Raw genomic sequence first — 16,551 nt, forward strand, 5'->3', positions numbered from 1 at the left:
CCTGACCCGTGTGCAGGTTCTGTGTTGCCGAGCAGTTTCTTCTTCCCCACTTGACGTGAGGCCTGTGGACTCCTCTCTGGATGGGCGTGCTGGAGGGTGGTCCCCTCGGCCACACCCTGGGGGCTTGAGCCCTCGGGACAGGGATCCATCATCTCTGAGCCACCGACACACTGTGGTGGTTCCTGGGGAGGGTGCCTCTGGGAAAGGGCCCCTTTGCTCTTGAGCCCCTCTGCTCCCAGGAGCTCCCCTTCCTGCCCCAACACGCGGTGGGTCAGTGTGGCCGACTGTGACCCCCCTGGGAGGGCTTCCTGGAGAAGGTGGCCAGGGAGGTGGCAGGAGGGCGGCCATCTGCCTCCTGTGGCCTGAGGGCCTCCCTCTGGATGCCAAGGCTGAACAGAGGGGCCTGGAGGGAAGGAAGTTTCTGGGCGCCAGTCCGGGTGATCCAGGCTGAGGACGCCCTTTCTCACCACTGAAAACAGCAGCGCGGGAGCTGCCCACTGCTAGAGGCGTCCGATGGGGCAGCCACCCGAAGCCGGCCGGGGGTGGGTTAGGTGTGGCATTGATTGGATACCTCCGGACCCGCCCCTTTAGGCCCGGGCCTGCAGATGTCCCTCTGGGGGTCTGGCTTTTTAAAAAATATATAAATTTATTTATTTATTTTTGGCTGCGTTGGGTCTTTGTTGCTGTGCGCGGGCTTTCTCTAGTTGCGGCGAGCGGGGGCTACTCTTCGTTGTGGTGCGCGGGCTTCTCATGGCGGTGGCTTCTCTTGTTGCGGAGCACAGGCTCTAGGCGCATGGCCTTCAGTAGTTGTGGCTCGTGGGCTCAGTAGTTGTGGCTCACGGGCTCTTGAGCGCAGGCTCAGTAGTCGTGGCGCACGGGCTTAGTTGCTCCGCGGCACGTGGGAATCCACTGGCAGGTGGATTCTTAACCACTGCGCCACCAGGGAAGTCCCAGTCTGGCTTTTTAAAAAAACTCTGCTCCTCCTGTGTATTCGGTGAGGTTGAGCTGAGAGGATAAACTTCCAGTGCCAGGGGCTGGGTCGGACGGTTCTGACCCTGTAGTGATGCGCTTGTCGAGTGGTTTCTGCACTTTCACGAGGACTGCAAATGCGTGACCCAGACAGACGGGAAGGGAGCAAACAGATCGGATAACCGGCAGATGAAGACAGAGATGAGACTGCATGTCCATATCATAGAGGACTTATCTGGGAAAAAAATGAAATTGGCCCCGAAGAAAACGGCATGTCTGACCCACTGGGCTGGCTCTGAATTGCATATTTCTAGGTCAGTCCTGCTGCCTGGTGGGAACCTGCTCCTTGCTTATCCCTGCAGATGTCCGGCCCTGCCTCCTCGCTGGACAGAGGCGAGCTGGCCCACCAGGCGGTCCTGGCTCAGCGCCCAGCAGGGCACGTCCCGTGCCTGGGCCCTGAGAGCTCGGGCACAGGGAGGAGCGGGCATGGGGGCTGGGCACACACATATTTCCTGGTTCGGTGCTGGCCAGGGCCCTGGAGCCCGGACCTTGGCCGTCAGAGCAGCACGCCACCTCTTGCTGAAAGGCGGTCGTCAGTTCCTGAAAATCAGCTGTTCTGGGTGGAAACTCTGGCTGGGATCCTGTTCCTTCTTATTTTACACGGGGAACGTTTTAATGCACTGCTTCTTCACCCCAGACCCCCAGTCAGTTTCCTAAAATGTATGTGAAAGGCAGTGGCGTGCCAGCAGCCAGGCTGCAGCCTGCCGTGCGGGCGCGTAAGAGCTTAAAGCGGCACCGCCTCCTGGTGACCAGGCCATCAGCGTGGTGGGTGATGGTTTGTTCATCGTTCCATAAACCCTACCTCTGCATCCAGCAGCAAGTAACGCAGCGGTGAGTAAACGCTGGGAAAATTGCAAACGGAAGTTTACCACGAAAGCACGGCCTTTCCCGTGAGGAACTGTTTTCCTCGCGGGGAGAGGGTGCAGGAAGGGAGGGGGCTGACTTGGCTGTTTCTTTACTGGTTGCTGCAAGCACGCCCTCGGTTCAGGACCCGATACCTGGCGCTTTGGGAGGGTGTGGCTCTGCCTTCTAGAAAGGTCCGAGGTCACGGGGCGGGGGGATCCAGATTTAGCTGGGAGGCCGGGAGAGTTCAGGCTGGGGAGAGTTGAGGAGAGAGGCGAAGGGCAGAGCCTAGGACCACGGGGTGGGGCCTCCAGGTGTGCAGCGTGCCACCTGGCCAGGACCCAGAAGCAGCTCTGCGAGTGGTCCCTGCATTTGCGCACCTGGCCGGTGGGAAGGAGTTTTATTTAAGGATTATCACTTGATTTTTATTTTTGGCTGTGGCTCGGCCTGTTGAGTTGTGTGCCAAGAGGACTCTTGCTTGGGAGTTCTACTTTTACAGGTTTAAAAATAGCCTCAGAGCTGTGTTCCTTCCTCCTGGTGGCTTCCCTGGGAGCGGGGCTATGGCCCTGCTGCCTGGGCATGGGTGGGCGCGAGCCCAGGCGTCCCCTCTGTCTCCCTGAGCCAGTCAGGGTGGCCGTGGGCCGATAGGGGAGCACCTGGAATCGCTGGTCAGGTGCTGTCCCTGCCCTTTTCCTTGTAGGCTTGGGGAGGCACGAAGGCTGGACCGCGTGGGTGGGCCGGCCATCCTGGCGGGTGAGTGCTGCAAGAAACGCTTTGCCGCACGGAGCTGCTCTCCTGTGTGCGGGGCTCCACGCCTGTAACTCATTTTGCCTCTCCCTTTGAAAGCGCTGGTTTCTCAGCACGCTGGTTGGGGTCCCTGAAAACTCCTATTAGAGTGTGCTCTGGGCTGCGTGAAGGGGGCATTTTGGATACAGAAGCCAAGCTTTAGAAAGTCACGTTGGACACCTGTGTGAGGGTCCCTCTGGGCTCCCAGAGCAACCCGGGCCGCCCCCTTCTCCCTGTTGCACTCTGCTACCTGCCTGCTCTGTGGGAGGTGGGTGGGGGCCGGCTGCGCCCCCGTGGAGCTGGCCCTGGTTTCCCTTCGGGGCCGTGCGCCTGGCTGCCGGGCTTCGCTCACGTGGGCGTCCTGCTGAGCGGGGCCCAGTGAGGGAATTGATGAATTACGGTGCGGACGTCTCTCCCGGGCGTGCCCTCCCATCTTAGAAGGTTCGGGGGTTCTGAGTCCTATCCTGGGCAGGTATTCTGGCTCCCCTGGCCTCCTGCAGGCTTCTTTCCCATGCCCTGGCCGGCCCCGGCCATCTGCCGGGTCAGCAGATGCCACAGAGCCGGCAGCAGGTCTTGAAAAGGAGAGCATCATCGGGCTGGGAGCTGTGCCCTGTGACCCAGGTGGACCCTGTGGCTGCTGGTGCCCAGGCCCTTCCCGCCTGGCCGGGCTGTGGCTTCTACTCCTGGGACCCCGGCCTGTGACTTAGCTGCCGGCAGGTATGAAGCTACCTTTCCTGGCCCACCTGCGTGGCTGCAGAGGTGCAGAGAGGCTCAGGAGAGTGGCCCGAGAGTGGGCCTGTGTCAGGACGCGCTTGCGGAAGGTCACGGGCTCGTGGCAGGAGTGACGCCAGGACGCTCTGTGCTGGCACTGCTCACTGTGAGAGTTTGGCCAAGGCAGTGGAAGCGTCGTCAGTGGGGGCATTCGGGGCACGGCCAGAGGCGAGGAGCAGAGAGGTGGGAGGGAGGGGGCCAGCCAGGACCCCCAGCGCTCCCCAGGGGCCACTTGACCTGCTAAAGGAGGACTCTTCTTACGGCCCGCGGGGTGTCTGGGGGCGGGAAGACCCTCTCTGGGCTTGGTGGAAAGAGAGGGGATGGTCCCCCCTCCCAGAGCCAGCTCAGCCTCCTTGGCCCAAGAGCATCGTCTCAGGGGGAGTGTGGTGGGCAGGGTCGTGGCTCCCCACAATGTCCTCATCCTAACCCCCAGAGCCTGTGACTGTGTCACCTTATGGGGCCAGAGGGGCTTTGCAGACGTGGTTGAGTTAAGGGTCTGAGATGCGGAGATGGGCCTGGGTTAATCCAGGTGGACCCAGTGTCGTCACAAGGGTCCTTGTGAGAGGGAGGCGGGGGGGGGTGCGGTCAGAGAAAGAGGAGGAGAGTTGACAGTGGAATCAGAGGTCGGGGTGATGTCCCTGATGGTGAGGGGTCAGCGGCCAAGGAATGTGGGTGCCTCTAGAAGCAGAAGGGGCCAGGAAGTGGACTTTCTTCTGGAGCCAGCCCTGCCCACACCTGGACTCGAGCCGCTCGAGGCCCGTTTCAGACTCTGACCTCCAGAGCTGTGAGAGGGCACGCTCTTCCGCTCCGTCTGTGGTCACTTATTACAGCAGCGGTAGGAAATCAACATGGTGGGGGGGGGGGCCCTGTGTGTGACGTTGCACCCCTGTCCCCACCTGCAGGAGACCCTCCCGGCCCCCGACTGACAGAGCAGGGGCACGAGGGGAGCCCTTTGCTGCCGCAGGTGGTATCCGGGGCCGGCGGCCAGAAGGCCAGGCCACTGCGGAAGAGGCCACGAGCTGGGCTCTGAGCTTGGAGGGCAGCCCGAGGAGAGCCAGTTGCCACGGGCCCTGACGGCCCCTGGGGACAGGGGTCCCGCTGGGCGGCTGCCCAAGACAAGGCGCCTTCTGAGTGAGCAGCTCAGCGCTTTCTGCCTGGCGGGAAGCTGGCCTCCTGTTTCTTCTCTATCCGAGAGGAGGAGGAAAATTGATTGCAGGGGTTTGTATCGTCTTTGTCCTGTGCGAGTAGCCAGCTGTGCTCTGCACTGCAGTTGACCTAAATATGTTGCCGGAGGGAGCAGACCCGTAGTATCAACCGTCGTGGGGTCTAATCATCGGTGCAGGCGTAAGGAGAGTTGCGTGGCCTCGGGGGAGCCATTCGCTCAGAGAAAGGCTTGCAGGAGAGCAATGATCAGAATGCTGATGGGTTTTATTTATTTAGCTGTCTTTGTGCCCCCAGGAGAGGGGGCACCTGGAAGAGGCGGGAAGGCTTCCTACGTTTGCTGTGAATTGGGGCGAGTGGATTTGCCGGGCTGTACCCAAGCGTCCTCGTCTGCGGGGCCGCGTCCCCTCACTGGCTTGCGGGGTGCGGGGGGGGCGGCTTTGAGGAGGGAGGAGGGAGGAGCCCGCTGGTCTCGGCCCCACAGAGCGCCCGCCCCCGGGAAGGCCCAGGAGAGCAAGGGGCAGCTTGAGGGGGGATGGTGCCCGTGGGAAGGGCAGGGCTGAGGGGGCTTTGTCAGGAGCCCAGGTTAAGAGGACATGGCCCGAGGCCCCCTTGCCTCCAGGACTGGAGTCCCAGACACGCTTGCAAGCCGGCGAGGAGCATGCCGGGAGCTTAGGCCGGGAGCTGCGTGTCCACACGTGTGCACAGCGGCCTGGCTGGCCGTCTCCACATGGGGGGAACCAGCTGCACTTGACCCCTTGCAGGTGAGTGGCATGGGGAAGGGAGTTCGGGGGCGTTGAGAAAGAAAATATGGTTTCCTGCTGATGACGCTGTGCGTGAGGAGGCGTCTGGGGCTGCCTTGACCTTCGGGTCCACAGAGGTGACGAGTGTGTGCAGGTGTTGGGGATCAGAGGAGCGGATGGGAAGGCACCCGGCACCCCGACCTTGGCTCCCGGGAGCGAGGCTGCGGTGGCGGGAAGCCCCTCGCCTCTGTTTTCCCCCCGTGAAGCTCCCCGGCCTGCGAGTCCGCCCACGCCTGTCCTCGAGGGGCGGTGGGAGCCCCTGCCCAGCCGGCAGAGCCCGGGGTGGCTCCCCCGGGGACACACTCTCACTACTGCGGAGGGCCAGCCGCCCGGAGCTCAGGGGGCAGGTCTCTGCGGGGGTTCCCCGGGAGCTTCACCCGAGCACCTGCTGTGAGCCAGGCCCTCCGTGGAGGCCTCTGAAGTGGGTCCCGCGGGAGGAGGCTAAGCAGTGCTCTGCGGGCGCTCAGGAGGGCAGGGAGTCTCCACGTGGCTCCAGGGCCCAGGCTCTCCCACTGCCGGTGGGAGCACGTCCTCTCAGAAGGGGGCCCCAGGGCCCCGCCTGCGTCAGGACTGGAGACCCGCGTCCCGAGGGTCCAGGGTCCAGCAGGACGCTGCACCTGGGTGGCCCTGGTGTCAGTTCACGCAGGCGAGGTGCCTGGGGCACCACCAGATGCCCCCCCGGGCAGTGTGTGGGTGCTCGGTCACGGCAGCGTCCCCGCTTTGACACAGCCTGGTGCGTCATACTTGCACAGCGAGCATTTGCTCGTGGAGTTGTGTGCAGGCAGTGGCTTCTCTGCACGAGCAGCCTGACTTGGTGTGGGGCGGAGTGGAGGTCCCCGCGGGGGCTGGGGCTCCTGAGCGGATTACGTGTCAGGGCTCTGGACCCCCGATCGTCTGAGTGCCCCCCGCCACCTCCCAGCAGGTGCTCTGTGTGCAGGGACATGACAGATGGGGACTCTGAATGCCCTTGAGTCCTCAGGGCCAGGGTCCGCGGGAACCCCAGTACGAGGCGGGGGGAGGCTGAGGCCCGAGGTTTGGGGCCCACGGGCCTGGCGTGCAGGATGCAGACGGCCCTCAGATGCTGGTGGCGGCCACTCACTCTTGGCACTGTTTGCTGAATTCCCACCGTGGCCCTCCCCGCCCACTGGTGTCCTCTCTGCCTGGTTCTCGGCCAGCCTGGTGCCTGCGTCCTGCAGTTCACTTGCTGAGAACTTGCTCTGCTGTCCCCACTGCCCAGTGTCCATTCACCGCATCTGTCCTGGCTTCCCCTTGAGCCAGGCTGCGCCCTGGGCCGTCACAGACAGTGAATCAGACGGGGTCCTCTCTCTGGGGCCTGAGTTGGGGCATCCTGCAGCTGAATGTGACTTAGGAATGTGGCGTGCTTACCAGGGGTCATGTTTGCTGAGCCCCTCCCTGTGGAGCTGTGTCACCTGAGGGAATCCCCTCCTAGCTCCCTGGGGAGGACCCGTGTTGTCCCTGACAGGAAAAAGCAGGACCCACAAGAGAAGATGACAAAGGGCCACATAAGATGGGAAGGGGGTCAGGGGCGTCTCTCTGGGGGAAAATGGCACTTGAGCCAGCACTGAGGTCGGGGGGCACCAGCACGTGCAAAGGTCCTGGGGTGGGGTCTGACTGTGGAGGCATTTGGGCACCTGAGAGAAGGCTCCTGTGGCTTGAACCCAAAGAGCAAAGGTCAGAGCAAGATCAGAGGGCGTTGAAGCGGGGGGTGGGGTGTGGCCTCGGGCTGGAAGGATTCCCTGTGTGGCCAGTTTGGGCAGGACAGTGTCAGGTTCTGACTTACACTTTAGAGGAGCCTCTGACTGCTGTTTGGAGCCAGACTGTGGAGGGTGTGAGGAGAGCTGGGGTGCCAGTTAGGAAGCAGGGTGCGAGCTGAGATGAGAGCGGATGGGTTTGGGGGTGCTTGGAGGAAGAACCCCGACACGTGAGGGTGAGGGCCCTGCCCATCCGCACCTGGCACGGGGCCCCTCTGCTGTAAATAAGCCAGACTGAGAGGGGTGGGCGCATGGCCCTCTTGGGGCTGGGGGTCTGAGGCCTGGCTTCCCGCAGCCCTGGAGCAGGGAGGGGTCTCTGCTCTTCACTCATTGCCTGGCCCCGGCTGGAAATGTCCCCCAGGCCCTAGGCAGGGGCTGCCCCTCCCCCTGGTCCCCCGCTTTGTGCAGTCCCTGTACAGAGTCTCTTCTGTGCCCCTGGGAGGCACCAAGTCCAGCGGGTTGGGAGGCCGTGGTCCTCAGGGAAACTAGGCGGCGCAAGGGCTGCGCTGCTTCCCCCAGGACTGAAGGGGGGTCTCTGGAGGAGGCCGTGGCTGACAGGAGCCCGGTGGGATGGCTCCCTGTGGGCTTGGTGTGGTGTCCTCTCAGTCCCCTTGTCTGGAGGGTTTTCTCCCAGGGGGTGGGAGGGGCCCCAGGGCCCTGAAGAATGCTGAGCCACATGCCCAGATCAGGGCAGAGCCCGGCAGGAGGGGCAGCGCGGGAGGCCCCGAGGACTCCAAATATTTACCGAGCACGTGGATCCCGGCACTCAGCAAACCTAAGTATCTGCCCCTCGTTAGGGGCAAAATCGGGCGAGTCCTGAGCTCTCCAGGTGGGAGGTGGGGCTGGCGCCTCTCCTTCCTGCCCCCACCCTGGACGCCCCCAAGAGGCAGCAGGGTCTCCCCATGGCTCTGCCTGCACGGGGCGGGGTGGCCACCGTGTAGACGACGGCCGCTCTGCCAGCCCGTCTGTTTCTGGGACCTGGGGCTGTCGTACTGACTTTGGCCTGAATTTCGGGGTCTTGGGCTCGGTGAGGTGGCCAGGACAGGAGAGGAACCTGCTGGGTCCCCCTGAGCCCCATCCTGTCCAGAAAGCAGGCTCCAGGCCAGCGAGGGTCTCACTGGACCGGCAGCGAGGGCAGTGGATCCTGGCCTCCCCGGGCTCCAGTCCACGCCCCTGATTTTGGTGAGTTAGTTGGTCACGTTCTGAGGTCTCAGGAATGCCTTTGGGACTTGCCCAAGTGAGGCTTCTCCTGTGGGAATTTCCATTGCAGCCTGTCAGCCCCACGACTGGGGTGGTCTGTGACCCACCACCCGGACCGTGGCTGCCACACGCCACACATGGATGGGGCTGACTTCTGGGTAGAGGGAGCAGTGAGCTGACCTCAGCCAGACCCTGGAGCCCGCCGCTGCGCATACACCCGCCTCGGTCCCACCCGGTAGGCCGGTGACCCTGACCCTGGGCCGTCTTGGTGCTGGCTTGGAAGTCTGCCGACCTCCCGGGCCGGGGAGGGTCGTCCCTCTGTCAGTGCTGTCAGAGTTCACGTTCCTCTGTCGGGCGGGGGGGGCGGGGGGGGGGCGGGGGGGGCGGGGGCGGGCTGCTCGGTCTGTTTTCCCTGAGGCTGTTGGAAAGGCCCCGCTTGGACATGGCTGGTGGGGGTCATGGGCTGGGCATCCGGGGTTCATCCTGCCGCCGGCTGACGCTCCCCGAGGGCTCCCGCGCTGTGGATGCCGTGGACCGGGCACAGAGGCCCACCTGCTGGAGCTCCCGGGGCCAGAGCGGGCGGCACCCGCAGGGTCGGGCAGGCCCTGTGGTCGCAGCTGCTGCTGAGTTACACCCTGCAGAGGGCGCTCAGGAGCCAGCGCCTCACCAGTGTAGGCTGTTGTCATTGTCACCGAGGGACGGGCGGGAGTTGGGTCTCCGGGGGAAGCATACTGACCGCAGGCTGAGCTGCAGGTGGGCGAGCACAGCCCGCCCCGTGGGAGCCCGTGTGGTCCTTCGCCCGGGACCATCTCGGGGGCTCTGGCAGGCGCTACCCCTGCTGCCTGGACGCTCCCCCCTCGGGTGCCCGGGGCTCGATCCTTCTCCGCAGCCCTGCTCACGTCTGCCCTCAGCTCAGGCTCACTGACCAGGGCTGTTCCTACGGCCCAACCTGCCCCCGCCCCCCGCCGAGGGTGGCTTTCTGTTTGGGTCACTTCTTTATCACGAGTGTCCGGAGCGTGCCTGGAGCGTGCCTGGTACACGAGGCTGCCCAGGGCTCACTGGTGGAGCGGCCGATGCGGGCTCTGAGCTGCCATGGTCCAGCCTGGCCCAGGCCGTCAGGTTTGTTTTGCAGCTTTAGCTGTTTGCAGAAAAGCGGAAGCGGGATCGTTGGCCCAAAGCAGCTGCCGCAGAGGGGCCGATCCCTGGTCTCGGCCCTCGACACGCTGTCGCGTGGGGAATGGGTGTCTGTTGAGGATGTGACTCCACATGGCTTTGTAGCTGGGCCACGGCACGCGCTGCGGCTGCTGTGGCTGTGTCCCTGCTGCACCACTGTCCCATTTGCACGTGGGCCCCGGTGGAGCCGAGCGAGGGGGGTGGCGGCGGCCTCATGTGCCTCTTCGTAGCGCCAGGTCCTCTGCCCTCCATGAGTCTGGGGCCTGCCTGTCCCGGGTGGGCGGTGGCTCCTCCAGGGTCACACCTTTGAGAACGCTGAGGAGTGAGGGCTCACGTCCAGGAAATGCAGGAGGTGGGCAGAGGGATGAGGACTGTGTCATCGTGGGGCTGTGATGAGAACGAGCCCACCATGTACCGATTTAGAAACAAGAAAAAGTGATTTCTGACGTGACTTGGGTCTCGTATCTGCAGGAGCCTTAGGCCTGAGGGAAGTGACCTAAGATTTCCAGGTGGACTTGATTGCATTTACAGTAATTACATCGTACAGAGGCCTTGGGGCGGATCCTGGAGAAGTTGCCGGCAGCTACCTGTCATTCCCCAGATGTCTGTGGGGCGACCGAGTGGGGAGGGGCTTTGCGGGATGGCGAAGGAGTTCCCCACCTGGAGGACAAGGGTCCTGGTTGTAGCTGGGCTGTGCTCACTTCTGGGGGGCGGGGGCGGAGAGCAGAACCCCTTCACTCACTCACGCCGCAAGTGCTCGGGGCTCTCAGGTGCGCGGTGTAGACTGACACCAAGGCCCAGTGCTGAGCGCTAACTTTTATACATATGTATCTATTTATCTATTTATCTATCTATCTATCTGTTTTTGCAGTATGCAGGCCTCTCACTGTTGTGGCCTGTCCCGTTGCGGAGCACAAGCTCCGGACGCACAGGTTCAGCGGCTATGGCTCACGGGCCCAGCCGCTCTGCAGCATGTGGGATCTTCCCGGACCGGGGCACTGACCCGCGTCCCCTGCATCGGCAGGCAGACTCTCAACCACTGCGCCACCAGGGAAGCCCCTGAGCCCTAACTTTAAAAATTTTTTAATTTATCGTTGATTTACAATGTTGTGTTAATTACTGCTGTACAGCAAAGTGATTCAGTTATATGTATATTCTTTTTTGTATTCTTTTCCATTATGGTTTATCCCAGGATATTGATATAACTATCCCATAGTTCCCTGTGCTTTACAGTACGACCCTGTTGTTTATCCATTCTGTATATAATAGCTTACATCTGCTAACCCCAAACTCCCACTCCATCCTTGCCCCAGGCACCCCCTTCCCCTTGGCAACTACCAGACTGTTCTCTATGTCCCTGAGTCTGTTTCTGAGATTGGTTCATTTGTATCATATTCTAGATTCCACATGTAAGTGATGTCGCAGGTTATTTGTCTTTCTCTGACTTACTTCACTTATACGATCATCTCTAGTTGCATCCACGTGGCTGCCGATGTGAGCCCTCACTCTCGAGTCAGCGCGTCATGCTTCCCACTGCCGGGGGCTCTGGTCTGGGCCTGCAGCAGGACCAGCTCCCGTCTGCCTCTGCTTGTGACCTTGGGCCTCCTGCACGGCGGCACTGCCCGGGCACGTGCATGGCGGGCGGTGCACGCATGTTCTCCCATGGTGGGAGGAGGCTGGCTCTTTCCTTAGCCCCACCCCCCTTGGGCTCTTTGCTCCCATCGTCCTTGCAGCCTGGGCCCCCTACCCCACCGTCAGTGCCCAGGTAGGAGGAGAGCCGGAATCCCCGCCCTGGACCAGACTTAGCTCAGGAGCACCTGTGTCTTCCACGAAACTGCGAGACTTGTGTCAGGCTGGACTGGGCCTCTTCATCGATGCATAACTCACGTCTTCAGTAGAGGTAGCTGGGGTGCCTTGTGGGAGACACGAAAAGTGCAGGACTAGACTGTATGCACAGCGGGTTCTGGAACCTTCTTGCACACCCTTCTCCTTCTGCTCTTTGGGCCCAGCCGTCAGAGGGGTGGCCGTCCGTGGTCCTGATCACCTCCCTGTCCACGGTGCTCTCTGAGGCCCCCCCTTCCTTACTCAGCTCAGGCCGCCCTGGGTCCAGAGGCCCAGCGGGTCTGTGTCTTCACTGCAGCTCCAGCCTGGAGGTGGGAGGAGACCCATCCTCAGGAGTGTGAGCTGGGTGGCTGCTCACGGATCTCTTGTGTTGTGTGGTGTCGTCGTGCGGGGTCCGGTCGTGCAGAAATGCAGAGCGACGTCCACTTAGGGCGTGTGCAACCACGTGTGTACGAGGTTCCTGTCGCCTCAGCAACAGATTTCCACCAACTGGGGGCTTAAAGTAGCCTCTTTATTCTCTTACAGTTCAGAGGCCAGAGGTCTGAACTGAGTGTCACAGAGCTCAAGCCAAGGCGCGGGCAGAGCCGTCTTCCTTCTGGAGGCTCCGGGGGAGACTATGTCCTTGACTCTTCCAGCTCTAGACGCTGCCCGTGCCCCTGGCTCTTCACAGGCAGCGGGACAGCACCCTCCTGTCTCCTCTCTCTGACCCTCCTGCTTCCTCCTGAGTTTCCATCATTGTGATGACATTGGTCCCATGCACGTAATCCAGGATACACACCCATCTCAAGGTCCTTATCACTTCCGCAGGGTCCCTTTGTCCGTGTAAGGTGCTAAGTCACAGCTTCCAAGGTTAGGATGGCCCGTCCTTGGGGCCATTCCTCAGCCCACCCCACACTCTCAGTTAGAACAACAGCTACCTGGCACTGGCTTCCATCACACCTGGAATAAATGTCGGGTCCTCATTCTGGCTTTCCGGGCTCTGACGCCCCGCCCGCATCTCATCTGTGACCCCTCCCCCCAGCCCACGGCCCCTCCCGCCTTGGCCAAGGCTGCTCCCTCTGCACCCCACGCTCTCCCCCGCACCCCTACCCTGCCGGCCCGCGACCTCTGTTCATCCAGGTTCTGACTCAGACACACCTTGCTGCGGCTTCTCTCGAGCACCCGCTCACCCTGCCACTGTACCCCTCACCGTCCCGCCGCACGGTTCTCAGGTGGTCGGCAGCCAGGTGGCGGAGCTCTCTGCCCCTCACATGGGCTTTGCTCTGCGGCCGAGACCTCCCAGAACTGCACCTGCTGCACGTGTGTCTGTGGAGTGACCAGGTGCCGCCAGCATCCCTTCCTCGGGGTGTCCTGCCCCCGTGGAGGTGGTTTGGTGAAATGCCTTTGGTGTGTCTATCTTGAATGGGTTTTATTTAGTAAAGACACTCTCACCCTTGCTTTGCCCCAGATCTTGCCCTGACTGTGTAAGAGGAGCCCCGGTTGATAGACTCCTGTGGTTGTGCCCCCCAGGAAGGAGCAGGAGAGCTGCTGTTGCCAGTTGTCTGAGTGCTTTGCAGACCAGCCCTCTCTTGGCACCTCTGCCTGGGGGGCAGAATGGACCACATGACACTCACCTGGGCTTCTCTCCCCTCACAGAGGAGGAGCTCCGGAAGCTGCGAGAGGAAACCAACGCGGAGATGCTGCGGCAGGAGCTGGACCGGGAGCGGCAGCGGCGGATGGAGCTGGAGCAGAAGGTCCAGGAAGTGCTGAAGGCCAGGTGAGGGGGGGGAGCAGGTGAGGAGGGGGGAGGGCCAGGTGAGGAGCCCAAGGCCAGATGGGAGGAGGGGAGAGCCAGGTAACACTGTCACCCAGGTAGCGTTGCCCTCTTGGGGGGTAGCGGTCCCTTGAACCAAGACCCAGCTCATACCCTGAGGTGGCCGGTCCCCATGAGCGGCCACCGCCGCCCTCCCAGCCCCTGCCGGACCCAGGGCATCAGGAGGGTGTGTGGGTGAGTGGTGACGGTGGGCCTGGCCCCGACTTTCTGGGCTGAGTCCTGCCCGTGCCCGCGGCGAGCTGCGATCCTGGGAAAGTGGCTGCCTTCCTGTGCCTCGGGGCCTTCACCTGGAAACCAGTGGTGGGGGGGGGGACGGTGTAGGTGCTGCTGTTGCACGCTGGAGGGGGAACGGGGGCGGGGGGGGGTGTCTCAGCTGAGCCCTGGGAGGTCTGGCCGGGCAGGGCTGAAGAGGGACGCAGAGCCCCCAGAACCACCTGACGTCACCCCAGGTCTTGGCCAGCAGTCGCCCCCAGGACCCTGAGACCCCACCCCACTGCCCACTCGGACACTCCCCCGCCCCGAGCCCCTGACAGCACCCTCGGGGTCAGCCTTCCTTGGCCAGTCACCTCCTCCCAGCAGGGTCCCTCCATCCCGGGGCTGCCAGAGGCCGCCCCAGCTTCCGGAGGGGGTGGTGTGGACTCCCACCTCTGCCCACGCGAGCTCGGCCCCTGCCTCATGGTACCGCCAGCAAGGAGCGGGTCATTGCAGGGGGATGTTTGCAAGTCCGAAGAGCTGTGTTCTTCCCGTCCTGATAAAACCCCCCAGGGCTCCCTGTCCCTGTGTACAGTCCAGGCCGGCGGCCTGGCGGACAAGGCCTGGGAGCTGAGGCCGCCGAAGTCTCCATCCCTCCCCCTCACCAGCCTGGCCTCTGGCCCCGCATCCCTTGGTCCAGGCCCCCCTGGCCTGAGCGCACAGCTGTCTCCAGCTTGGCTTTTCCGTGGGGTGGCCTGGCGTCATTGTCGTTGCGGAGTGTCGTCACTACGGCGGGGCTCTGAGGAGAGCCCCGCTCCAGGTACCGCGCCGCGCGGGCTTTAGCTGCCGGAAAGGCCGAACCTGCTGTGCTTCGCGCTGGCCTCCTCTGGGTCTCAGCAGCTGGTTCTCAGCCCCAGAGAACGGCTGGCACTTGGTTCCCTGGGGGAGAAGGTCCTTTAGTTTCCTGCTCTGCCGGGTGTTAGGACAGCTCCGTGGGCTTTCCAGTGCCCCTGAACGAAGGCCATCTGCCTGTCCCACAGGTCAGCGTGACCCATTCTGCAGTTCTCTGGGGCTCCCCGCGGGGGCCCCGTGTTGGGACAGGGTGTCACTTGCTTTGCCGGGCTACAAGGCCGGCACCCCTCCCTGGACCAGAAATCGGACCACGGCTTCAAGCAGTACTTTCCCTGATGTTAAACCTTATGGAAAATCTGTAGACGTTCAAAGATTCAGTTACATTTGATAACGCAAAGCGGTGCAGCCAGTGACCCGACCTGGGACGACTCTGGAGATCTAGGTGCTTGGCCGGGTGTGGGGTGTGTTCTCAGCCCTCTGGCCGGCCGGGCCTGGCCTGCATGGCATGTCACAGTGCTGTCACCTGCACTGACGCGCTTCTGTCTGATGCAGTTTGTGTTCATGTGCGGCTTTACCAGAGGCCACGCTTGCCCTGGTGGCGGCGGGCGGCGCTCGGCCTGAGAGGACCCCGTGTGCCAGCTCCCTTTGCAGGGTCCATGTCTTCTGTCTTCCACCCTCCCGCCACCCCCAGCCCACTCCGGGGGTTTCATCCTCGTCCTTTCACCAAAGCCCCTTGGGTGCCTGGCCCCCGATAGGTTCTGAGGCTGCAGACAGATCTGTTTCTCACGGGGCTGCTTGGGGACCAACTGGGGATTACAGGAAAGGAACATCCAGGCCCGGACCGAGGAAGTAGAAGCTGAGGGTCCTGGGGACCATGGAGTTTGGGGGGGGCTTAGGGTTTAGGAACCTTCTGGAAGCTGAGACCTGAGGGAGGAGAGGAACAGGGAGAAACAGGTTCCAGGCAAGGGACCTCCTCTTTCCTTCTTATCCTGGTGCCCATCTGGGGTCGCTGTGGGCCGTCCAAGGTGGGCAACTGTGTGGAGGGCCACCTTCACACCTGGGCGCACGCACACACACACACACACACACACACACACACACACACACACACACACTCGATCTGCAGGATTAAAACATGGTAGTTCATACAAACCTCTGTTTTGCCTTTTAAGAAAACTCCTGGGAAATCGCCTTGGTTTAAGCTTACTCAAGGTGAAGGCCATGTCCAGTTATCGGTCCGAAAGCAACATGGAGAAACTGCCTTTGACCTCCACTGGCCTCTGGTCAGGCCCTGCCCGGGGCCCACCCTTGGGTTTGCTCTCAGCGGCGCCTCCCACGGCTCCTCCGCCCTCCCGGCTGTGTTGAGGGGGCCGGAGGGTGCGTGTCATCCTCCTGTGCTGCCCTGCCCACGGTGTTGGTTGGGGCTTTGGCCGGGGCACCCCGTGTGGGAACTACACAGACCCTGGTGACTGCCTCCTGTGCCCAGCCGGCCCTGACGTGTGGCCCTGGCACCCCCCGCCCATGGGCTTCATCATCTGTCCTGCGGCCTCGGGTTGTGGCCGGCGGGGTGATTAGATTCTGGAAAAGCCCTCCAGGCGCACTCCACTCCAGACTTGTTCCGCTGACCGTTAAACGTCAGCGGAGGTTGTTCCAAAACATTTGGAAGAATCCACAGTCACTAGGAGCGCAAGGGCCCTTTCTTCTGATGAGGCCACCGCTCACTCCCCACCTACCCGGAGCTGTGGGTGGGCCCGGCTGGGAGGCCCTGATACGCTGTCTGCCGCCTGCCTTCCCCTTAATGTTTAGAACGTCATTGCCGTGCGCTGTGTTGTCAGTCTGTTTCCCACGTCCCGTGCACGTCACAGGCGCTCAGATGTTCCACATGTGGTGTGACAGGAGGAAGGTAAAATTCCCCGCCACCTGGAACACCTGCGCCCATGTTGCCAGCCGTCTTTCCCTGCAGGCAGCTGGCAGCCCATTTATACCTAAATACCTGTCCGATTCTAGCGGTGACTGTGTTGGGAAGATCACACAGCCAGTGGCTGTGCAGTATCAGTATCCTCAGATGGTACCTCAAATGGTACCAAGCACGGCACCCCAGACAGCCCTGCCGGCCACTCAGACCCCAGGCCCACCTGTGGCTGAGCGACGCGGTGCCCGTCAGGCCCACGAGTCCTCGGTGGCACACCTGGGCCCAGGCTCTGGTGGGAGCCCGTCTGTTAGTGCTTCCTGTGTGAGCTGCCTCTTCAGGACCCCCGGCCGGTTCAGGGAATGTCCTGGTCCGGAGGCCTGGACACCTGCCCAGGAACACAGG

At 62.5% G+C, this 16,551-nt stretch overlaps 1 protein-coding gene across 11 annotated transcripts in view; it reads left to right on the plus strand.

Annotated features, from left to right (window-relative positions):
- The window catches only part of GRAMD4 (GRAM domain containing 4), a 77,571-nt gene that overhangs the window by 43,550 nt on the left and 17,470 nt on the right, over nucleotides 1-16,551 (plus strand). For all 11 annotated transcript variants that reach the window (XM_004279595.4, XM_033405296.2, XM_049694609.1 and 8 more), the window contains one exon: nucleotides 13,016-13,136. In XM_004279595.4, the coding sequence (XP_004279643.2) occupies nucleotides 13,016-13,136 (121 nt within the window). The remainder of the gene's footprint in view (nucleotides 1-13,015; nucleotides 13,137-16,551) is intronic.

Source organism: Orcinus orca, chromosome 11, assembly GCF_937001465.1.
Source record: "Orcinus orca chromosome 11, mOrcOrc1.1, whole genome shotgun sequence".
Taxonomy (NCBI): Eukaryota; Metazoa; Chordata; class Mammalia; order Artiodactyla; family Delphinidae; genus Orcinus; species Orcinus orca.